We start from the raw sequence: 22,998 nt of genomic DNA, 5'->3' as shown, positions 1-22,998 counted from the left end.
CTTTCCGACTCTGACTACTTGGGTCTCTCTGCTTATACCACGGTTGTACATTAGCATGGATATGGATGTTGGGTGTTTTTATTTTACCTTATAGGTAGTGTTGCCAATGAGGAGTGTTGGATGAGCGTCGTGGCGACGCTGAGTTCCAGGGAGCTTGTTTACCAATTGACTTCTTATTACTATATAACGATATTATTGGATGAAAGCAAGTTGTCTGTATTATATCAGGCCGGTAGGTATCTTGATACGTCATTCTGGGTGGACCAAGATGGGCAATTGTTCGCTATGTTCCAGCTACTTAGGTAGCCAAGCGAAGAAGACATTGGAGGGAATAATATGAGAAACAAAGATAACGCCTTTTCAATGTAGCTATGAATGGTATCGTAAACGAAGCGCCAGCCCAAAAAGATGATAAAAAGCCCCTAAGATAAACATGGAAAAAATGACACCGAGTCACACATGCAAAATAAACAAGACAGTATAGACCTTCCCAGCGCTGTCTCAAGCGGGACGCTTCAAGCTAGGCGGGAGACCTGTAATCAACCGTTGACCCTCCTCTCTCACACTTCGAGCTTCGTCACCTTTGCCATGTCGCTCAAGAGTCTCGGCCAGCATCTCGTCAGTGACGCTGGCCCAGAGGCGGTCATTCGCTCTTTTCGCCATGGCGCGACCAGCTCGGACACTCTTCTCGGCTTGTTCGCCGACAACGCCGCGGAAGTATTTCCAGCTCATGAAAGTCAGGGTCATGCAGGTGATTTGCGAGTTGCTGATGGTCGTAGCAGACTGCAGGGCATGTTGGAGGAAGGTCTTGGTTTGAATGGTCGATTCTGTTTGCACGGTGGCGCAGACGAGATAGTATGCTGCTTGGATGTATTTGTTTGGCCCGTTTTGGCAGAAGGGTTCGAGGGTTGCTTGGATGGTAGGAAGATAGGAATGGGATGGATGAGAGGGGTCGCGAATGATAAGGATGGTGTTGAGTGCTGCGAGAATGCATGTATCTCGACATGGATCATTGCGTGCTGTTTTGCTAGCGGATGGTGAGAGCAATAGCAAGGGGGATTGGAAAATGCTTAATGCCCGGGCTAGATCGCCTGTGGCCTGGGCGATGGTGCCACCGGCGTATTCCATCAAGCACTCAATAGGCTTGGGCAGGTTGGGACCGCACTCTTGCGTAAACTGCCGCAGCTCTTTCAAAGACTGGGTCGCCAGGTCCCAATCGGTACGAGCACAGGCTAGGAAGACCCGTTGCAGAAGGAAGTTGCAACAAAGAGAGCGGCGCCATTCGATACGTCTCGAGGCATTGGCCATGGACTCGGAAATCTCCTGTGGAGTTTTGAAGCCTCCTGCAATAATATATTAGATATTTCCCAGCCTTCGAAATTCAGATTATGACTTACCTTGAATCATTCGAAGTCCTTCATCGAGGAATTGCTCCGCCTTTCGACCATCATAAGAGTTCTTAGCACTGAGTGTGATCGAGCTTAGGAAGTATGAGAGCGCATAGAGGTCATGCTGGGGAAGCCAATTGAAACTAAGAAGGACTGTGCCGTTTTGCACTTGAAGAATGTCCCCAGTGTCGATGGAGGACGGGCCCGCAGACTTTCCATTCAGAGGAATTGAGAATGACCCATCCGCCTGCCAGTTCGGATCATTGAGGGTTTCATCAGCCAAAGTCTGCAGAACCTTGAGTTTTTGAGAAGCCTGTGGCACATCGTACTCCAATAGGCTGCAACAGATATCAACCATCTGGGTAAGAGTGACGAGCTGCGGGATATGTCGAAGCTCATCATTCAGTTGATGGCTTCGCGCAACGGCTACAGCACGCTGTGCTTGCTCGATGGCATCGGATCCTGTACCTTGCTGCAAGTGCACCAGGGCTTCGATGACGGCAGCCATTGCAGCGACAGCTTTGTCTCCATTGCGACTAGCCATGGCCGAGATTTTGTTCAAATGCTGGAGAGCTTGCACAGAATCTTGGTGTGACGAAGAAGAGAGTGACAGGGTCACGCGAAGGAAACGAAAGGTGTACTCCCAAGCCGTATGGCGATATCTGGAAAGATATTAGCAATTGAGGAACTCATTGACGGAGGCTTAACACGTACGCTTCTACGTCCTGAATCATACCGTCGACCGCCTTCAGTGAAGCCTTGGGGTTGGTCTTGTGGAGCATGCGCGCTAAAAGATGCTGCATGCTGTATTTCAAGTCCAGCATACGATTCTAAGAGAAGTCAGTCTGTGAACAGATTTACCATCGAAAAGGACCATAACTAACTCGTTCACAAAGATCAATCTATTGGAGAAAGGATTAGCTGGTTGGTCTAATGAAGAGGAGGAAACAGACGAAAACATACGCCTTTACTCAAAGCCGTTTCGGCCTCGAGGTCATTGTCGGTTTCCTCAAACAATGTTCGAGCATAACGGAGCCGCACTAGAGCTTCCTTGCGAGGTTGCAGCCGCCAATTCTGGAAAAGATGAGATTGTCAGTAGAGGCCTACGGCTAACAGAATACAAGACTAACCTTCAAAACCGCTTCCAAGCACCCAAGCCCCGTTGAGACTAGCTTATAGTACTCCTCAACATCTGCCTGGCTGGTGACTAGGGCTGTCTTTGTTCCATGACGATGCGCAGCGTTCAAGTATTCATCCGCCAACGAAAGCAGCAAGACCTGGTAGTCCACTGGAGGCTTGGTGGGCTTTGCGATTTTGTCGGTAGTCTGCTGACTTGGCTGTTTCTTTGGCTGTGGTCTCTTCGGAAGTGGCTTCGGACTGCTGGTGCGAAACTCTTGAGAAGGCGGAGGTATCATCACTTTCGGAACGGCATGTTTTGTGGGCGAGGGGGTTGGCTGGGGTTGTATTGGCGTTGCAGCTTTTGGTAACGTGGGTTTGGTTGTGGCCGGAAGTTGCTTAGGCTCCTTCTTGAGCTCTTTTTTGGGTGTGGCTGCGGGTTGTTTCACTTCCTTCTTCGGCGCAGGTTTGGGCTTTGCAGGCTCCACCTTTACGACTGGCTTCGGTGCAGGTGGAGGTTGTATCTGTATATCCGACTGTTTTATATCTGACTGCTTAGGAGTAGCCTCCGTCTTTTGCTGAGGACTGGTGGGCGTGGCTTTCTGGTCCGGTGCTTGGGAGGCCTGGGGTTCAGCTGGAGGAGGTGTTGATGAACCAAGCGACGACATCGGGGGCAACTCAAGCGAAGTCGACAAGTCGCTTGGGTCGACATATTGAGACAAGGAGCCATATCGTGAGCGGGGGGCCGTTGGAAGTGGCGGCTGCACAAAGAGCTCGGCCGGGTTGATGAACTGATGCTGTGGCTCTTCTGGGGGTAATGATGGAGGAGGCGCTGGGGGCATAGGCGGTGGCCGAGGTTGAGGCGGAACGGTCTGAGGTTTGGAGACCGGGGATGGTTGTGGCTGGTATTGTGGTTGTTGGGGCAGCTGGGGCTGCTGGGCCTGCGGTTGCTGGTGGTGTGCTTGTTGGTGTTGTGGCTGGGGCTGCTGATATCGTGGCTGCTGTTGCTGCACCTGCTGCACCTGTTGTTGATGTTGCGCCTGATGGTGCTGGTGCTGCGGGTTCTGATGCTGTGGCTGCAGCTGCTGATGCTGTTGCATCTGAGGTTGTGGAGCAGGCTGCGGCTTTAGTTGAGGCCGAGGGGACGGCTGCAGCATCTGAGGCCTCGGCGATTGCTGTTGCGATGGAACGATAGTGGACTGCTGTTGCATCTGAACCAGAGGAGACTGTTGTTGGAATTGAGGACGAGGAGACGGTTGTTGGAATTGAGGACGGGGAGACGGTTGTTGCTGGAACTGTGGTCGCGGAGACTGCTGTTGAAATTGCGGTCGAGGGGATTGCTGTTGCTGTTGCTGCAGCTGGGGTCTTGGAGATTGTTGCGGCTGAATCTGGACTCGCGGAGACTGTTGCTGCATTTGGAGGCGGGGGGATGGCTGTTGCGGCTGGTGAAGGGGTGATTGATGCGGCTGGACTATGGGGGATTGTCTGGGTTGAGAGATTGGAGGTTGTTGCAGTTGCGACATGGGAATCTGCTGCGCTTGAGAGAAGGCCGGATGTTGAGGTTGCGCGAGGTGTTGGGGGTGGATGAGGGCCGCAGGTTGTAGGGTTGGCTGTTGCTGCTGCTGGGGCTGCGCTTGCGCAGACATCTGCTGTGCATAGTGATGGCCATATTGGTTCCAGACTTGCTGTTGCGGCTGCTGCATCATCCCCATTGGATAGCCAGCTGGTTTACCGCAGCCGTAGGGCGACGGCGAAGGGGGCGCGACATGATTGTACGGGAACTGAGGCGGCGCGACGTGGCCAGGCTGGTATTGCGGTGGAGGTATATATTGCGGATATTGACCGGGATTGGGCGGTGGGAAGCTCATCGCCCCGACATGTATTTGGACTGAGAGACTCTCGCTGTGATCACCGATCGACACGAAGGTGAAGCACCATCACTGCCTTCCGCGTCGGGGCGGAGAAACTCGAGGCGGTCAGCTGATGAGACGATAAGCATCGCGATAAGTGGAGATCAGCATGACGGAGGAACTATAATTATCAACAACATTTCCACATCAACATTCAGCTCCACTCTAAGAGTCGAAGTTTTGTTCTATCTAGTCAAAAAAGCCACTATCAAAGATATCCAGCGAGGATTGAATTCTAGAACTTGTCTTGGCCGCGGAAGAGCTCGACTATGAGACTGATTGGGGCCCGGAAGATAGTTGGGGGTATCAGATCGGCGTGGACTACAAACTTGGGAAATGTATCTCCGTCATGTGCGACACGGTTGGTAGTGAAGTGATATTCACGGCTGGTGGGAAGTTTTATGGATGGAATCAGCTTTCTCGATGTCTTCGCCAGATTGTTTACCCAACATCATTAGAGGAAATTATCTCTGTGCTGAAGGAGAAGGCACGTTTTGGCCTGAAATGGAAAAACTGCGACCAAAGCAGCTTTGCTCCAACTTAATTTGGGAAGAAATGTAGCCAGAAGCTGAATCTACTAGACTTCATCTAGTTGTACACATTTAGGCTCCATCAAATTGCTCACCGCGTCTGCTATAAAATCTTGGTTGGTATCATCAAGATATGTAGAACCATCGCTATTACTATCTGAAAGACTGGACACAACCTACGTCTACGTATTCCGGGAACCTCTTCCTTCGGACATTAAGTAACCTTAAGAATGGCGCGCTTGTACTAAGTATCTTAACACTAGATAAACCTTATAAAGAGTAGCAAGGATATGATTTCCGAAATACAAAACGGCCCATTTAACTGGTGTAATCACGCAACTATCTCTAAGCAACACGAAGCCCACCGTCTGTACATCATACGTAATCAAATTCAGGAAAATTGATCGCACAGTCTGATGAAATTGTTCCCCATTAACCCGACCAACTTTCTATACATTCTAGAAACACGATAAAAGATCCGCCTGAGAACAATGCGCACCTTTACCGGTAGTGGTCCACCCAATGACGCCGTATTGTACCCAATGCAATAAAACAAAATAATCTCTCTTCAACTCCAACCCGCTTATAATGTAGAATCCCTTCCAACGCCACGCTGCCAATACATCAAAAACACAATAACCACGACAAAACCATTACAACATGCGAATCGATGAATAGAGCGAACTCAAAGGCTGCGGGTTGATCGCCGGCTCAATCACATCTTCCCCAATGCTGGGCGAAAACGTCAAAGGAGGATGTTCCCGCACCGTCCAGGGACACAACTCGTTGCAGTTCTCCACGCCGATCGAGTGCTCCGCGGGATGAATACGCTGCGCACCCCACGCAGCATCGGGAATGGGATTTAAACCACCGAGATTGCGCAGTGTCCAGAAGTAGAATGTATCTTTGCCGGACTCTTCAGAATGGAACGGTTGTTTTCGCGAACATTTCAAGGTGGTGTTGCAGGCGCCGCAGACTGAGATGCGGCGGCACGAGGTACAAAATGAGTCGAAGAGACGGCAGATAGTAGTCTGGTAGACGCTTGAAAGCCAGAGATCGACTGATCGGTGTGCGCATCCAAAGCGCGGTGTCATATACTCCTCCTTACCCACTTGGCCCGATACGGTTGTGAGTTCGTACTCGGTCCGGATAAGTAGTTGATCTTCCTCGTCAAGTTCTGGGAAGAGAGATACTTTGAGCTCAGTCGGTCCATACTGCTCTGTACATGAATGCCAGCAATATCGGTCCCCGACTTTGTCGCCAAACTGTGTCCGGAGAGCGTTCACAGAGATCTTCCGGGCTCGCAGGTGGTCCATCAGATCCAGTTTGTCGCGAAAGGTGATCTTCTTGCAGGGACATAAGTCGACGATCCCTGCTAGTTCACCCACATTGCACGATCGATGATCTGACTTGCGTCTCAGTTCGCGCGTGGAAAATGTCGCCCGCGGATGTAATTTCAAGCACTTGGAGCACACGCGCCACCGAGAATTCTCCAAAAGATTGATAAACTGCCATCGCGGCGTGACAAAGTTGTGACCATTGCGATAGTGGTGGAAAAGCGGCGCAAAGTCTCGACTGAACTGGAGCGATTTTGATTTGAGGATTTCGCCGGAAATCGCTAGCATGCGCTTACAGGTCAGCGCAAAGGCCGCATCCGGGACGAGCGTCAAGTGCGAGACGATCTCCAGTAATAACTCGGTGGGGAGTTCCATGAGATAGCAGCGGCCAGACTCGTCCTTTTGCTGCTTGCGCGAACGGGTAGGCGACCATGATTTCATTCTCATGACTGTTCTTAGTTTTTCGGTTGCTCGGTGGAGGCGCTCGGGCATGTTGGCTGGTTGGGCATCTTTTAAAGCCATGGAGAAGAGGGGCATTTTCTGTTCTTTGTCTCTGAAACAGAGGGCTTTCAGTGCTCTTTTATGACTAGCCCGCATGAGTGGTGATGGGTGGGCTTTTTAATCGGATTAGGGTTGTCAGATTGGTAGATGATGCGTTGGTGGCTTGTGCTGTAAGATCATATTGTCATGTCGTTGATAGAGGCGCTATGCATCGTGTGACGGCAAAGAAAGCCGCATCATAGGTTAAAAAGAAAAAAAAGGAGGTAAATGCAGGCCGTGGATCTGTTGACCTTGAAGTAGGCCTTGGGCCAAAGATAAAGTTGCACGAAAACGGTCCATGGGATGGGGTCACGGCAGGACTGGCAATGTTATCAGCATTACATGGCCTGGAGCTATACTTCTGACTCCGTACATCTACCAGGTACGGATGTATACAAATAAAGCTAGCCCGCTGATTATTGGCCCCTTGTTCGGTCCAAATGCACTGCTTTAAAGCTGCTAGAATATTTCTGCCTTTATCGGATATAAAAGCGTTGGACAATCTACATTGTCTACGAGCGTGGGCGCCGGATGCTATCCAGGGCTGTTCCGCATGCGGCAATCAGTTTGCCGCATCAAGCATCATCGCATCATCACTCGAAAGCCCTCTCCCAAAACTGAGTCCCCTTTCAGTCTAGCCCGTTCAGCCTAGTCAGCCCCTGGGAGTGCTTGCAGCATCTTCTCATCGTTTCTATACGATGACCTTGTCAACTGACTTTTTCTCGTTTCTGGAGGGACTTTCAGTCCCATGACCCACCTTCACGGGTTTGGGGGCCTCAGGCCGCCACAAAGCAGTGCGGACTAAGAGGGACACATGGGGCTTAGTCAGCGGATTATTCACCGCCCGGGCCGTTGCACGTGCATCACGTGGAGATAACACGAGATACGAACCGGAGATCGGGGCTTAGTCACACCGATCCGATCGGGAAGTACCGAGGTTGCCTGTTATCAAGGCTTTTTTTTCTGTGACTTGGCTGGATGAGATGTTGCCTCCAGGACGTCTTTCTTTTTCTTAATTTTCCATTTGTCTCGTGTGTTTTCTTTCCTTGCATTATAGACGGATCCTCTATGGAGTTTGCATCAGCGCTGCGCGACTCATTTCCCCTATCGCTGCTCTTATCGGGTCTCATCGCAATGGGCCTCCTGTCTTGGGCGCGCCCGAGCGGGCGAATTTCCTTCTTTCACGCCAAGGACAATAAGCTCGTGTTGACCAAGAAGTCAAGTCAGTCGGGCACAAAGGAGCAAACAACCTTGGTTGATCTCTGTCGCGATGCGACTCCCGACACATGCCATCTCAACCCTCTATTGTTCAATGGCCATCTGCAGACGATGTACACGGTCTTGAAACATGATAATGTTCCCGTGTACTACAAGCGGAAGGTGTTTGAGGCTGATAGCGCCATGTTCTCTGGGACATATGCTATTGATTTCGTTGTCAAGCCTTATGAGATGCCGCCCGAGGGCGAGTTGACGGATCAGGCGAGAAAGTATACTCAGCCTTCAGGCCTGCCGACTCGTACGTCGTTTTATTCGGAGGAGGAGTTTGCAGGCATTGCTTCGAATGATACGAAGCCCATGCTGGTTGTTTTGCATGGTTTGAGTGGAGGTTCGCATGAGGTGTATTTGCGCCATGTCCTTTCGCCTCTCGTGGCTGATGGGGCATGGGAGGCATGCGTGGTCAACTCGCGGGGTTGCGCGCAGACGAAGATTAGCACGGGAATACTGTATAATGCGCGTGCAACGTGGGATGTACGCCAGTCAGTGAAGTGGCTTAAGAAGACCTTCCCTAATCGTCCTCTTTTCGGCATTGGATTCTCGCTTGGTGCTAACATTCTCGCAAATGTATGTGTGATCAACACCTCACAACTCGCTTGGAAGTATTATGTACTAATCTGTGTCACAGTATTTGGGTGAAGAAGGCGATCACTGTCAATTGAAGGCTGCAGTGCTCTGTGCTAGTCCCTGGAACTTGGATGTCAGCTCTGTCAACTTGGTAAGCTCTTGGCTTGGCAAGGAGGTATACAGTAAGACGATGGGCTCTAGCATGAAGAGGCTTTTCGAAGCGTAAGTCTTCACCTCTCACCGTGGTGTTCGGAAAAAGAATTCACTAATGCGATCATAGCCACGTTGACGAAGTGTCCAAGAACCCTCGCATTGATGTTGAGACTGTCAGAAGCATCACTTATCTACATGAGTTCGATCGGTAAGTTTGATATCCTCCTGCAATCACTTCGCTCATTGTGTATCCTAACCCATACCTCAACAGAGCCCTTCAATGTCCCGCCTGGGGTTATCCGACCGAGGGTGCTTACTACCGTGACGCCGCATCTACGGACGCAATGCTTTCGATTCGCATTCCGTTCTTCACCGTGCAGGCTGAGGATGATCCCGTATGTCGATTAATCTCCATTCATGACTAGGCCGCTAACAGGAATTTAGATTGCATCCCGCAACGCACTGCCATTCCACGAAATGACTCAGACCCCCTACGGTGTCATGATGACCACGTCGTGGGGTGGCCACCTCGGCTGGTTCGAACTTGGTGGTGCTCGTTGGTTTGTCAAGCCGGTAAGTGCCTTCTTTCCAAAACACGCGAGTCGTAATTTTGAGCATTGATACTGATTTCTTATTAAGGTTACCAACTTCTTGAACAAAATGGCCCAAGAAATCGACACGTCGATTCCTGGCGTCGTCGAGCACCCGGAGAAGCTGCCAGGGCATATTGCCAGCCACCCTGGCCTTGAAAAGGACGCTGACTTGGCACCGAAGCCCGAGTTCCGGCCTGTGAATCGCAAGCTTGATATGAAGCTGCCCAAGTAATTTTGGCGCATTTCCTAATTCTTTGATCAAACCCTTCCAGCGCCATCTGTTTGCCTCGGCTTTTCGGCTCTCACACGGATATACATGGTTACTCCGTACACATACAATATATACATAGGCTAATGTTCATGAGAATCATTTAAATAGAATTGGTGTTCTTCAGCGACCAAAGTGGGTACAATAGCTGACAAGTAGAAATAGATTACACTCCTCGTGCTGTTGAATCTCAACCCTAAACCATAAAGCCACACCTAATACCACCCTAACTGAGTCTGATCCCGTCAAGGCTTTAGTGTCAAATCATGATCATGAGCACCCTGCAAATAATCATAATCCTCCCCAACCCAAGTCACAAAGGGAACCGTCCTCCCAAAGCCAATCTTCCCCTCCAGCGACCTCGGCAGTATCAACCTCTGATCACTCCGATACCAACTCGGAAACTGAATCGATACCAACATCACTCTCGGCTCATCCGTCCGATTCGGCATCCCCGCATGCCAAAGCCGAAGATCACGGATAATCAACGACCCCTTTGGTAAACTGGGTTGTACACGGGGACTAATCTTTCTTCGTTGCTAGGAGTTCAGCTTTGATGTGTAGATTATCCGGGTCGTATTTGTCCTTGCCTAGAATCTGGAGAATTACACAATTCCTGCGCCCACGACTATCCCTAAGATTTAGTATCCCCATGGATTATTCTCAGTGTCAGGAAATTTCGCTTGTAGGCGTCCTTGCTCCTCCTTCGGACGTGGCTTATCTGTGGACTTCCGTGACCTTTCGTCGACATTCGAGGGTAGTGGTGAGAGACCCTTTCCCGCAAGACGTTGCTCCTCTGTGGGCTTTTGGGAATCGGACGTTTCGTCGACATTCGAGGCTAGTAATGAGAGCTTGCTCACTGCAAGAAGGTCTTCGATGTTGGTGCTTCCACACGGGGCAAGCCCACCACAATCTTCAAAATCCCTCAAAACCTTGTCAATTATCTCCGCCTGACCGCTCATGTGTAGGAAGTTTCCAATGGAAGCGTGGAGTTCGAGAAGTTTAGGATGTGGAAGTTCCCAACTTCCTTTATGAACTCGAAACTTGACAAGCCGATTTCTGGGTAAACCCTCTATTGACCTTGTCGGAATTCCTGGAAAGGTCTTGATTCGATATTGGTGAGCCATTCCGGTTGACTCAAAAATGAGGTTGAACTGTCCGAATTCAGCGTGAATGAGGGCGTCTAGCATCATGACGTTCTTTTCTGAATTAATCTGTTCTGAGGTAAAGGACATTCGGCGAAGAGCTGGAAAGTAGCGCCTGAGGTTGACCCAAATCTTTGCGTGTCTGTCCACAGCCTCGCCGCTCTTTGCATCGAAGGATCCAAGCGCAAATGGAATAATGTGCGCTGCTTCAAGACGGGCCGTTTTTGCGTTTTGTGGATAGGGGTGAAGGTAACTGTAATACCCCGATGCAAGACATTTGTTGCCATCTCTTTCTAAACAGTGGGACCGGAGTTGCGACTGAACGCTTCTGCTGGTGGAGTCGATGTCTTGGCTCTTGAGATCCTCGATTGAATCTTCAACACCAGGACGGGGGGAGGGAGTGATTTCAGTGGGTGTTTTTCCACCCTGTGCTTTCATAGGAATCAACAGCCCGATTCTGATGCTTTGGACCAGTTGCCGAAGCTTCTCATCGTCTGCACACCCTGAAACGTCCTCCACCAGATTTCCTTTTCCTTCAGGAGGAAGGGTCTTGAAGAAGTCGTGGAGGAACTCCTTGGTTTTGTCCGTGGGTTTAAGTGGTGTGTAACTTCGCAGCTTTTGATCCAGCTTCTAGCCTGATTAAGAGTATTGAAAAAGACTAGAAGACACAGAGGGACTGACCGTCTTCGAGGATGATGACATTTTGGGCCAGTCTGGAGGGTATGATGGTTCCGGTAAAAGCAAGGCGGCTGAATCGGCTGGGATATTCGTAAAGGGGATCGATGACAGATGCGGACGATAGTTGAAGCCTTGCGCGTGGATAGACGATGGGCGAGTGCGATTGGTTGGAGCCTGTGGAAGGGAACTTAGGTGGGGGCGTAAAGCCAGGCTTGAAGCCGCGGCTCACCGCTTTCCCTATTAGGAGAAGGTATTGCACATTATCAGTGCCTTACTGCCCACCCAAACCGCTTCCCGGATACAGAGGCAAATATGACAGAGTGTGTTTCCTAGATAGACTACGAATTTTCCAGCCTTTTTACTAGTCACTCTAGGGATCCCTTTGTGGAAATTTATATACCTTTCCACGGCCATCTCTTTGCTAAAGATCTAGGGTTTCGACGTATGCCACTTTCGCTATTTTAAGTAGATACTAACGGGAACGTTGGCTCTGCTATTCGTATATGCCCAAACAATTAATCCTGGGAGCGTCAGCGTGTTCCCAGGAATCCCTCAGGGCGTCATATTATGTGCGGGGTTGTTGAGCGAATAAAATAATTCGTTCAGATGAAACATCCTTTTAGGTTCCTGGGAGCTTAGGTGACAGGTCTGACTAGGGCATGATGCCATTGCCGCCTATCGGTTATTGCCCTCTGCAAAATCGATAGGGAGGCTTCATAAGTTTATTTTGGGACGGAAACAGGATCTAGTCGCAAATCAGTTCCTGGGAAGCACAATAGCAGTTTATCTTTGCCGATTCACACCACTTGGAAGCACCGTAGAAAGTTGATGTCATTTACGGCACTTTCGGACCCATAAGTGGATACTAGAGCGTGATATAAATATGGCCTCCCTTCAGCTCTATGCATCAATTATTCTCCGGAGTCCATTCTTCATAGACCTCGCCCAGGGTGGCTGTGGATGCTCGGGTATCATGGACACTATTAACGCTACTGATGCGCATGGCCCGACTACCAAGCTCCCCTCGGAGTTCTACGACAAGGCCGCGCAATCATGGATAGCATTGCGGTTAAAGAATGGTTTGCTGGTTATAATGAGAGCAGCGAGTACCGCAAGCTCGGTATCGGAGCTTTGATGGGCGACGTTGTCGACCGTATGGTCAGCACCGCTGTGGATGGTGGCTGGCGCAGTGAGAGCTCTGCGTCTGGATCTGGCGTTCCGAGGCTGGCAAGTCCATCAAGTTTGCCATGAGAGGGTGCCATAATACCACCCTTTCAGCTATCCTTTCCAGCATTGGCGGTTTCCAAGATGAATCCTGGTCGCCTTCACCTCCTCGGTTGCTATTGAGCTCTTCTCCCAGGCTCCTAGAAATAACGTCGATGCCGGCATTATGCTTGAGGAGTTCTCCAACCTGCCCGTTTCCGCTAAGAAGCGTGGTGTTTTCTCGTCTCTGCTTGGTGGCAGCAAGTCGCATCTAAGCCACCAGCTCTATCCGAGACCGCTCGTACCCGAGTGACATCTTTCCCCGAGGAGGCTCGCGATACACTGCGTAAGCACTACGTCCGTATTCGCTACAACAATCGACCTGTGCGCATTCCTGGCTGCGTAGCGAAGGCTGAGAACCACCTCCCCAGTGATGACACCGGTCTGCACGCTGGATGCATTCAGGGAGATTGTCGACAAGTTCACGCCCACGAATTGGCAGAGCGAGTGTGTTGCGAACTTGGGTGCTGGTCTGTATGGTCCTAATGATGAGGCTCGCGCTACTGCCGGCTTCTAAAGTCTTGTTACTGTACACTTGTGCTTTCTGATGTCTCTTTTTCTCGTCCGTAAAGATAATCGGATTGTGTAAAACTTAGAAAGGCTGCTGCTAGAATACATACAATTTTCTCTTTGCCATTCCCCTTGAACGCGGCGACTGTATCGGGACAATCAATTCGGAATCATAAGAGTTACATAGTATTGCTCTTTTTTGCCTTGATCGCTTAAGCGTTGTCGATCGCAACCCACACACGCTCTGCCAAATCCTGCAATAGAAGCTCGGTTGTCAACACAAAATCGTGCTCGCCTTCTCCCGGTTGTTCCAACATCAGAGCATGAAATGGTATAATTAGGTCTCCCCCCTCAATCGTAGGATTAGAGCCATCTCTCCCTCTCGTGATGAAGATTCTCTGGGTCATTCGAGGAGGTGGGGGATCACTGACGCGTCTATCAACAACAGGGCGACCGTGTGCGGTGATATAGACATGGCTCGGTAATGGCATGAATGCTGGCGTCCAGGACTTGATCTCAATAGAGCTAGATCTTCTTTTGATATCGATAGTAAGCCCCATTTTCACGTCGCCTTGTGATGTATTGATCCACCAAGCGATATCCCTTTCCAGTTTCGCTGTTGCCTCGGAGAATCCAACTTCTAATACCACCGTTGGAAATTTTCTCCGCGGACGAGCTGGCCGCCACGACCGGTCTGCCTGCTTGCTTCGGTCGGGGGTCTTGACAAGGGTGGATCCGCAATCTGTAATCCGTCGATAGACTTTCATCTCTTTGGCGAGGGCCGCAATCATTATGTCGAAACTGGACGCCGCTTCTTCGTGTGGTAGGCTAGGCATCGTGATGATCAGAATCTGAAGCGATGGCGAGTAGTCACAGCGTCCGGGCAATTGTTCGTCGCGTTTAGCTAGTGTCTCTGATGGGAAGTTTTTCAAGACGACGAAGCGATCCTCGACGGAATACTGAGGGAGGAGGCTCTCCATTGTGCACTTTTTGACGTAACGATAGACGGGAGTATCAGAGGGAAGGTACGCGAGAAACGTACATGTCCCTTCCTCCTCTGACACGACACCCTCGCTTTGATACGCATACGACATCTTTTTCAGTGACAGTTGGGGTGGGCAGCTCGAGATCAACCAGAGAGGAGAATGATGGATGAGAGAACAATTATGGGTGTAGGAATGTTTTAGGAATATTTTTGTTTTGTTTTGTTCCTGAATAACCGTAATTGAAGGATATTAATGATGTCACCTTGATGCCTTAATAATACGGCAGTAAAAGGAAGGCCACTACATAGTACAGTCGCCTAGGTAGCTATGGCAGCCGCGACGCCCTCCACGTCTTGCTAGAGATCTACCCGAGTGATCTGGACTACCAAATGCCGGAATATCCCCCGCTGGAGGAGTACCTGGCGCGTTGGAACTTCTCGCCTATCTATATGGCGTGTGCGGCTGCAGATCGGGGTTTGACCCTCTGGTTGTTATCGAAGAAACAGAATGGAGGTGAGCGGCTGGTAGCGGCGCTGCGGGATCCGGGGAAGGGTTACGGTGGGCGGACGCCGTTGATATGTGCCGTTAGTGGGTTGCCGCGCTATAGAGGGGGATATCGAGCGGAGGAAGGCGTTTATATCTGCTTTCTGCTGGATAGGCTATAGCTAGGTTGTAAGGTGAGGGACTCAGATGTCTATTGCTCTTCTGTTCAAGGACAGGGATAACAGAGTCGGGAAAGAGTAGGAAGGACTGATAATGATGCTAATACTGAGGAGGAAGGAAATGAAGAGGAAAAGGAGTTCAAAGAGACGGTTCTCGGCGCCGCGATTCCGCATACCGTATATGAGCTACCGCATGCGGCATAACGGCGCGTCTGATCGCCGCCGGAGCCGACGTGTATGCCCGGCAGAGCTAGTCCGATAGCTACAAGTGGACCCCTAACAAGCGCATTATTCGAGAAGGCAGCAAAGGGGTGTCCGCTTCGTATATTGCTTGCTTGTACGGGAACCTCGAGAGATTGCGCGCGCTGGTGGACTATCGTGGCCGCGTGAGTCTGGCGGAGATGATGGCCCGCACGGACGATTAGGGTCGACTCCCCCTGCACTGGGCCCTACCAAGCGCTGCAGATGAGGGGCCTCACACGTTCGACGCGGAGGACGGGAATGACCCAGACGAGATCCCGGCGGAGGACGGGACGACGCCTAGATACCGTTAAATAGCTTCGAGACGCGAATCCGGATATGATTAATGCCCGCGACTAGTAGGGGGCTACGGTGTTCAATTACGCGGTTTAAGTCCTACGCGGCGAGAATCGTAGGGCTCTTGGCAGCTATAAAGGTGCTTCTCGATGCGAGACCGCGGCTTTTGACTTTGAATCATATCCCCGACGAGAAAACCAACCGGGTAGGCACCATCACCGCCGTCACCGGGACGTTAACACTCTGACAGGATATAGTGAATTACTACACTCGGCAACACGGAAAAGTCCGCGATGAGCGGTTCACGGAGCTGATCGAGACCTTCCTCGCCTAAGGGGCTGATGCTCGGTTATGCTTATATCGGCTGTGTGCCGGGATTTGGGATGAGCCTATTAGTCTAAACATGCTGGACCGCCTTCTGGAGTGCCGACGGACATTAATTATACGGACGCCGATGGCTGTACGGCGATGTACTATCTCACCGGCATCTGGATCAGATCGAGGCCGCTCGCCATTTGATCAGCCGCGGAGCGGATGTGTGCGTGGTCAACCACAAGGGGAATACGCCTCTTCATGACTTGATGAAAGGATGTTTGATTTGACGTCGAGATGAACATAGAATGCCTGATCCTGCGCAACCAATGGATGCACCAACACGAGCACGGGAGGAGTGGATCAAAGTCTTGGTGGAGGCTGGAGGCTCCATGCATCAACCGAATGCAGCCGGGCAGACCCCAGACCAGCTGCTTGATGAGCGCAGACGGCAAGCAGAGGCAGCACGCGGAAGAGGGCGGATTCGAGGTCGAGATCATGGACGAGAGGCGGAAAGAGGAGGGCGCGTATGAGTTGCCCAGACTCTACATAGCCATTTCTCTGCCGTAAGAGACGGCGCCTTTCTTTGGCCTTCTCATCAGCCTTAAGAAAAAAGCTTTTCGACCCATAGCCCGGTATTGACTGTTAGCTCATGAAAGGTGAAGAGGCAGTCTTTGAGAAGGAGTTAACTTAGAAGCAAGCAATGAACGGATGCTGTTTTTAATATGACAGTGGAGGGGATAGTCTCCTTTCGCATTGTAGATCACAGAACACGATACATGATAGTGCGAAGGCCACTTTAAACTGCATAATCTTGAACAGTACGGTCCACCTCACTTTTGATTCGGTTGGGGGTTAATGGCGCAGTTTTTTTGACCAAAGACCTCCAGAATGGGAGGATCTCACGCGTACCATTACGCGCTAGTCTTCACAGAATAGATGACCCTGCGGGGCATGTCCTTTTGGGTATGGTCTGATATGGGCTGAAGAAAAGTAGTTACGGCTCGCTGACTGGACAATGAGCGTTGGTGAGTAAGCAGCTGAGCGATCACTGAGCAACTATGATTAGTCACGGGGCAATCACATGACTGCGCTGACTAGATCACTGAGCATGATCCCGTGCTGATATTTACTCAGTGCGCCTGAGCCTGATCGCCCTTATTAAAGCGGCGGCAGCCCAGACAGGAAAGCCCCACCCGGCGGACAAAATCCTGTGTATATAGTGGCATATATACAGATTGAGGACCTCTTATCTAATTCACCTGTGTTGGACCTTCCTTCGTAAAGCTACCTGATAATGCGGTCTACCTGCCTATCATCCTAAGTGGGGCATCCATACTGGCATAAAAGTTACTTATCAGTAATTCAAAATATTATGCAAGCTGTAGCAATTCCAAAGGATCTTCAAGCTGCGATGGATAGGAAAGAGAACTCTTTTCTGATCAGGTTGGATGTGATTCATCAAGCTTTGGGAGACAGCCCCCAGATAGGATCAACGCTATTCACAATGGTTCGAATCCGAAGTAAACATGAAACCCACACAAACGCCAAACCCCCGTTTAAGTACATGGTGATGGTATAGACAATAGCCATTTTTTTTGTTGGTCGTTCAAGCAAATGAGACGCTCTTGCGCTTGCCCTTGGCAGACTTCGACCCGTTGGCCGATTTGGAGGAAGGCGAAGAGCTCTCTGCAGCCCATTCCTTCCCACCCTTGTTCTTCTTCTTGTTGCGAATCGAATCCTTCACAGCGTCCAACTTGGATTTCTTCTCTTTCATGCGCGCCTCGGCCTCGGCCTTTTTGGCCTCGCGGATCTCCTCGAGCTGGCGCGCCTTCATCATCTTGGACTCAATCTGTCCCTCCTTTTCGGCGTTGACCATGGCGAGAATCGTCATCATACCCTCCTATAGCGACAAAAACAAACGTTGTTAGCAGATCAATCCCCCAGTTTAGACAAGATCATAAGAGCGCAATGGAACACACCTGGTCATCAACGAAAACCTTGCCCTTCTTCTTTCCCTTTGGCTTAACAACTCCAACGGGTGTGATCTGATTCAGCTTGGGAAGATCAAGCTCTGCCTCGGTGTAGACTCTCTTCTTCTTCCTTGCCAAATTCTCTGGGGCGGTGCGCGCCTTGGACTTGACTTCTTGTGGCGGGGGGCGCTTGACATTCTTCTTGCCGCTGGGCTTGCCGCCGGGCTTGCTCACGCGGGAGGATGAGGACATGTTTGAAGGCTTAGAGCCCTTGGAGCCCTTGGAGGTACCTCCGGAGGAGGCGCCCTTGGACGGCCTGGTGGGCGCCATTTGTTGGTGTGCGAAAGTCGTGAAAATGAGCGAGAATTAGGTTGATTCGAACTGAGAAGGTGCGACTTTCACTAGAATTGAGAAATGATTGTGTCGAAACCCGTAATTCAAGACTTTCAATCTCAATTCAAGGATTGCAGAGGCAATTGGAGTAATTTGAGCCAAGCAAGAGCATGCGACTCGGCGGCGCTTTCAAAATTGCGAAAGAAATTTTGGATCAGGAAGGCGGTGAAGAGCCCCGATTCCATCCACCTAACCTCAGCGAAACCTCCACCATCCAGAAGCTCGCCAGCGTCCAATTCTCTCCCCGCACCCTCCCTCCAAGAGATTGAATTGCACTGGACTGAGTGGACGCAATCTCACTCACCCGCCATGACCATCAACCCTACCTACCTCGCGCAACGGACGCGTTCCTGTACGTTCCTGGCCCTCTCGTCAATCACACCCCGAGGTGTTCCGATCACCCGCTAGGCGAGCCCTGCAATTGAGACTGTTGTGAGCTGTATGAGGTAGCTAACGGAGTTGTGCTTGATTTCTAGCCGTCAACCTTACCGATGCCAAAACCCGTGTTCTCAAGTCCTACCGAGAGTGGCTCCGATCGGTCAGTTTACCCTGTGGTCACCCAGATACGCCTATGCCCTTGCTCCAGCGCCAGCACCACTCTTCAACGTTCCGGAGATAATGGGATGTGGAGAGCGACAGCGGTCAAGAGAACGACTAGCGGCTCCTGACTCGAATTGAACGTCAAGCTAACGTGTGACCTTGTCTGAGATACAGTCCCCAGAGATTCAAACCATGTACTCTCTGAACATGCCCGTGTCCGCCATCCGCACAAAGATCCGCCAGGAGTTCGAGAAGCACCGTTACGTCAGCCAACTGAGTGTCATCGACGTCCTGCTGTTCCAGAGCCACTCGGAGTTCCAGGAGACCCTCAACTACTGGAAACAGCTGTCCCACGTCATGAAGTACTTCCGGCCTGAGGAGGACCCCGGTGCGCGCCTGCCCCGCAACTTCGTCTCTGGTTTCCTGGAGGGCCGCAACTGAAAAGCCCCGTTTTCGATACCTCATCCACCACACCCTTCCTCTTTTCTTTTCCTTTATCGCAAGTCCGTGAAATGACAGTCGGAGCGGCTGCGTCATCGACCGCGGCATGATGTGTAAATATTGTCTGACTAGCTCGCCAAACCATCTTGATTCCATTTCATCTCGTTCAGAACCAGTAGCTCTCTTTTGTCTGCCCAATGCACATTGTGTTCATATGCACACAACCGACCCACCTTTGCTTGTTAGCCTCACGGGTAGCGTGAGCCAATCAAGCCACAGAGAAACATAAGCATCCATATGGTTTCTACGCTACATATTCCGTTCATACTAGAAGAGTGGACATTCCTGTACCGGGCAAATATTATCTTATTACTCCAGTCATTAGTAAAAAAAAAAGTTCTCGGTGCTTTACATCAACACGTCTTGGCAAGCATCCTACTCAAGCGAGAGTCGTTGATCTGGCGAGTATGACCGATCAGTACGACCAGAAAGAGCCTCAAAGTGCGTATATCGCTTATAGCTCTTCTCGTCAAGAACTTCTTTCAATCCGCGATCGAAGTTAAACACACAGACGACAGCGCAGATCAAGGTGCAAGTCATGAGAACCAAGGCGACAAAGGCGAATAGCAGCATCATATCCTTGTCCGCTGTATTCGCTTGGAGCCCATTGCCGTAAAGCACCATGATTCGGCTAATTAGATAGGAAATGATTGCAGCGTGGCAGAGCTATTCGCCAGCAACATTAGCATGGACGATGGTCTCCAAGGTGGATGACTTTGACTTACAACTACGAGTACCATTGCAATCTTCCACTCCCTGCGGACGAACCAGACAGCCAATATCATCATAAGCAAAGATGCAGGTAGAAGAGCCAAAGTGAGGCCAAACTCTGGCTCCTTGAAATGAACATCGATCAAGTCATACTGGATCACGAAACACGTAATGAAGTAGAAATCAAGCTTGATCAGAACAAGGTAGATCTTCACAGTTGTTAGTAAGCGTATAAGCAAGAATATGGCGAAGCAAGCCTACCTCGTAGGTCAAAAAGCGAGTCTTGATTCTCATATCACCATGAATGCTCCGGTAAATGGCCCATGCATATTCTTTATGAAGCTGGTAGGCACAAGGCCAGATGATAAGAGTGCATATCCCAAAGATAATCGGACAGGCGATTTGCGCTGGATCAACTCTCTTCCAGAAATCGAAATCGAGATCAACCAAGGGCTGCGATTCAGCGTCACGGGCAGCCGGTAGTCTTCGGGCGATATCTTTTATGGAATTTGACTGCATTGCAGAGAATGCGAGAATACAGGCATTGCTGACGCATACTGCGAATAGCAAGAGATTATTCTTGTGATGCACTGCATCGATGGCGAGGATGAGCTCGTAAACACAAGTGAAGACGAAAATGGCCAAATTGATTGGTACAACGTATGAGACCATCACTTGAATTATATTGGGATGAACCCACATCTGCCATTCGGAGATGATGAATCTAGAGATGTTAGTACAAAAAAATGAGACCATTCTAGATCACTCCGTTTCCTCTAGATGCTTTACTTACAGCTCTAGTGCGATGATGATAATGGCTTGCGCGACCAATGTCCCACAGAAAAGCCACTCATTTCTCGTGGTTGGCCTGTACATGGTATCGCTTGTTCTGGGGAAGTGATGCAGTCCTCAGAGTAGTGAGACAACTGCCGCAAGGTCTAGAGAATAAAACATGGGAATTCTGGTAGATTTCTGAAACTATTACTCCTGACTCGGTGCTGGATGATAAATTGCAAAAAGCACAAGGGACGAAAACTCTTTTCGATATCTCTCCACAGTGAATTGCCTGCTGGAGCTGAGATGTGAGACACCTGTGGGGCGTACTACTCTATAGTTGGCTCAGGGCTGGTCTTTGCCTAAAGCGTGGTTTCTAAAAAAGACTGACGATGATGCAGCAGTTGCCGAAGCTATGCCGAGCAAATGGGGTTTCATACCCGAAAGGGGAAATAGGCCGATCTGGTTGACCCAGATCAGAACCTTAGGAACCTCATTGAACCAGATTTACCATTTTTGAAGATGGAGACGGTTTACAGTTGAATTGTTACAATTCGAGTGCATTGAGATCATTATGCTGATTTTGTTGTCACCGTCACAATCTTTTCAGCCGCGAGTTCGAAGTCTGGCTCGACGATCAAATTACGCAACCCCGATTTTTCAATCTACAGAGATGATTAGCGCTCTATCCCAATGGAACGATGCATATCCTTACCATTCCTAGACCTTTGTCGCAGTTGGTACCCTGGAGGCGAACCACGACAGGAACTTTGAATCCCCCGGTCGAAGCCGCGGCAGCGATGATAGACTCGGCGATCATGTCACATCGAACAATACCTACACTTTGGGTTAGTAGTTGGACCGTTTCACCCTGAATCAGCACATACCGCCATAAATGTTGACCAGGATCCCCTTGATTCGTGCATCCCGGTTCAAGATATCAAATGCCTTTGATACAGTCTTCCTGGTGGCTCCTCCGCCGACATCGAGGAAATTCGCGCATTTGCCACCAAACAAACTGACGAGATCGTTCGTCGCCATTGCTAAGCCAGCTCCATTTACAATGTTTCCAATGTTGCCATCAAGACGGACGTAGGAAAGGCCTGCCTGAGACGCCTCGTACTCGTCTTCCTCATCTGGCGACCGTTCCTCAAGGCTGAAGATCTCCGGTTGTCGGAATCGCGCCGAGTTGTCAAACGTAAATTTGGCATCGAGACAGACGAATTTTCCCTCTGGTGTGCGTACCAGAGGGTTCAGCTCGAGCAGTGTGGCATCCTTCTCCCGGAATAGTTTCACCATTTGATGAAGGATATGGCTGATCACGCCAATTTGTGAATCCGGGAAGCCAAGCTGGGCTTGAACATACGCAGTGATCTCGGATGTGATGCCGTGCGTCATGTCAAACCAGTAATGCTCTAGTTTATCTGCATTGGATTCGATGTCGACCCCTCCAACGTTGGAGATGAGCAGAACAGGCATTGACCGGTCGCGGTCGAAGGTCAGTGCAACATAGTATTCCTGCGCAACATCGACGGCTTTGTAGATGTATAACTTCTTGACGAGAAGACCTCCAGGTGGAGTCTGCTTTGTTGTGAGGTAGTATCCGATCATTCTGGAGGCATTTTCGAAGGCCTCAATAGGTCTCGAGACGAGTTATTGTTGGCCTTTTTATTTCTTGATTGATTGTTTCAGAACTTACGAATTCATGATTCGAACGCCTCCTTTTCCATCGCTTTCGTATTTCCCTTTGCCGCGCCCGCCAGCAAGGATTTGTGCCTTTACAACCGATGGAGCATCTACAGAAAGGTTAGTGAGTATTCAACGGGCAAACTTCTAATAGTGAGAAGTGTCAGTATCAAACCCAGAGGTGACCTACTGATTTTCGAGACCACTTCCCTGGCTTCTTCCGGACTCCCGACGACATATCCGTCGGGTACCGGAATGTCGAACTGGCAATAGTAAGTCCATGAGCACACCGTATACGAGATAGGTTGGATCTTACATCCTTCAGTAATTTATGCGAATGATACTCCAGAAGACTTAGACGTCGCACTTGAATTTTGAACAAGCCATGATGCTACATTCGCATCAGTATCCGAAACTCTCTGTGTGATCGACCAGCATTAACGGTATGACCAACCTGCTGAACTAATCGTGAAAAGGCGCGTCGGCAAAGCATCAGGAATATTCGAGATTGATCAAGTTTGATGGTCTTTCACAGGTGCGATGTCGGTATCTACGTCCTCAAATATGCGGGGTAGTTTATTGTAATACGGGGGAAGGCCTTTCCTAATTTGCGATGACATCAACACTACGCCCTTCTGGTCGTTGCCGAA

The 22,998-nt window shown here is 50.1% G+C and overlaps 10 protein-coding genes across 10 annotated transcripts; 3 read left to right on the top strand and 7 right to left on the bottom strand.

Annotated features, from left to right (window-relative positions):
- Window positions 1–501: 501 nt before the first annotated feature.
- N7458_004808 (uncharacterized protein) lies at window positions 502–4,372 on the bottom strand (the record flags this gene model as incomplete). Its single annotated transcript, XM_056908190.1, has 6 exons — window positions 502–1,343; window positions 1,398–2,050; window positions 2,103–2,218; window positions 2,273–2,290; window positions 2,352–2,462; window positions 2,519–4,372. 6 exons carry the CDS (start codon window positions 4,370–4,372, stop codon window positions 502–504), a joined length of 3,594 nt encoding a protein of 1,197 aa, XP_056766808.1.
- Window positions 4,373–5,597: 1,225 nt separating this feature from the next.
- Window positions 5,598–6,818, bottom strand: N7458_004807 (uncharacterized protein; the record flags this gene model as incomplete). The annotated part of the gene is made up of 1 exon (XM_056908189.1): window positions 5,598–6,818. The coding sequence occupies one exon, from the start codon at window positions 6,816–6,818 to the stop codon at window positions 5,598–5,600; it is 1,221 nt and encodes a 406-aa protein (XP_056766807.1).
- A 1,071-nt stretch (window positions 6,819–7,889) lies between these two features.
- N7458_004806 (putative hydrolase, alpha/beta fold family) lies at window positions 7,890–9,641 on the top strand (the record flags this gene model as incomplete). Its single annotated transcript, XM_056908188.1, has 6 exons — window positions 7,890–8,663; window positions 8,725–8,885; window positions 8,944–9,024; window positions 9,088–9,211; window positions 9,261–9,389; window positions 9,456–9,641. The coding sequence occupies 6 exons, from the start codon at window positions 7,890–7,892 to the stop codon at window positions 9,639–9,641; spliced, it is 1,455 nt and encodes a 484-aa protein (XP_056766806.1).
- A 677-nt stretch (window positions 9,642–10,318) lies between these two features.
- On the bottom strand, window positions 10,319–11,524 carry N7458_004805 (HNH endonuclease signature motif containing protein; the record flags this gene model as incomplete). The annotated part of the gene is made up of 2 exons (XM_056908187.1): window positions 10,319–11,452; window positions 11,504–11,524. The coding sequence occupies 2 exons, from the start codon at window positions 11,522–11,524 to the stop codon at window positions 10,319–10,321; spliced, it is 1,155 nt and encodes a 384-aa protein (XP_056766805.1).
- A 1,029-nt stretch (window positions 11,525–12,553) lies between these two features.
- On the top strand, window positions 12,554–13,016 carry N7458_004804 (uncharacterized protein; the record flags this gene model as incomplete). Its single annotated transcript, XM_056908186.1, has 2 exons — window positions 12,554–12,715; window positions 12,861–13,016. The coding sequence occupies 2 exons, from the start codon at window positions 12,554–12,556 to the stop codon at window positions 13,014–13,016; spliced, it is 318 nt and encodes a 105-aa protein (XP_056766804.1).
- A 469-nt stretch (window positions 13,017–13,485) lies between these two features.
- N7458_004803 (uncharacterized protein) lies at window positions 13,486–14,367 on the bottom strand (the record flags this gene model as incomplete). The annotated part of the gene is made up of 1 exon (XM_056908185.1): window positions 13,486–14,367. One exon carries the CDS (start codon window positions 14,365–14,367, stop codon window positions 13,486–13,488), a length of 882 nt encoding a protein of 293 aa, XP_056766803.1.
- A 3,012-nt stretch (window positions 14,368–17,379) lies between these two features.
- Window positions 17,380–18,073, bottom strand: loc1 (the record flags this gene model as incomplete). Its single annotated transcript, XM_056908184.1, has 2 exons — window positions 17,380–17,673; window positions 17,753–18,073. 2 exons carry the CDS (start codon window positions 18,071–18,073, stop codon window positions 17,380–17,382), a joined length of 615 nt encoding a protein of 204 aa, XP_056766802.1.
- Window positions 18,074–18,445: 372 nt separating this feature from the next.
- Window positions 18,446–19,117, top strand: N7458_004801 (NADH dehydrogenase [ubiquinone] 1 alpha subcomplex subunit 6; the record flags this gene model as incomplete). Its single annotated transcript, XM_056908183.1, has 3 exons — window positions 18,446–18,488; window positions 18,613–18,674; window positions 18,851–19,117. 3 exons carry the CDS (start codon window positions 18,446–18,448, stop codon window positions 19,115–19,117), a joined length of 372 nt encoding a protein of 123 aa, XP_056766801.1.
- Window positions 19,118–19,552: 435 nt separating this feature from the next.
- N7458_004800 (uncharacterized protein) lies at window positions 19,553–20,764 on the bottom strand (the record flags this gene model as incomplete). The annotated part of the gene is made up of 4 exons (XM_056908182.1): window positions 19,553–19,843; window positions 19,903–20,097; window positions 20,150–20,612; window positions 20,682–20,764. 4 exons carry the CDS (start codon window positions 20,762–20,764, stop codon window positions 19,553–19,555), a joined length of 1,032 nt encoding a protein of 343 aa, XP_056766800.1.
- A 470-nt stretch (window positions 20,765–21,234) lies between these two features.
- On the bottom strand, window positions 21,235–22,841 carry N7458_004799 (succinate--CoA ligase subunit beta; the record flags this gene model as incomplete). Its single annotated transcript, XM_056908181.1, has 7 exons — window positions 21,235–21,327; window positions 21,378–21,499; window positions 21,550–22,304; window positions 22,362–22,458; window positions 22,539–22,611; window positions 22,665–22,739; window positions 22,803–22,841. 7 exons carry the CDS (start codon window positions 22,839–22,841, stop codon window positions 21,235–21,237), a joined length of 1,254 nt encoding a protein of 417 aa, XP_056766799.1.
- Window positions 22,842–22,998: the final 157 nt, after the last annotated feature.

This window comes from Penicillium daleae (assembly GCF_028827525.1).
Source record: "Penicillium daleae strain IBT 16125 chromosome Unknown utg000005l_segment0_segment0, whole genome shotgun sequence".
Classification (NCBI taxonomy): Eukaryota; Fungi; Ascomycota; class Eurotiomycetes; order Eurotiales; family Aspergillaceae; genus Penicillium; species Penicillium daleae.
Note: the sequence above shows the minus strand (reverse complement) of the source record. Positions and strands in the feature narration are given on the sequence as shown.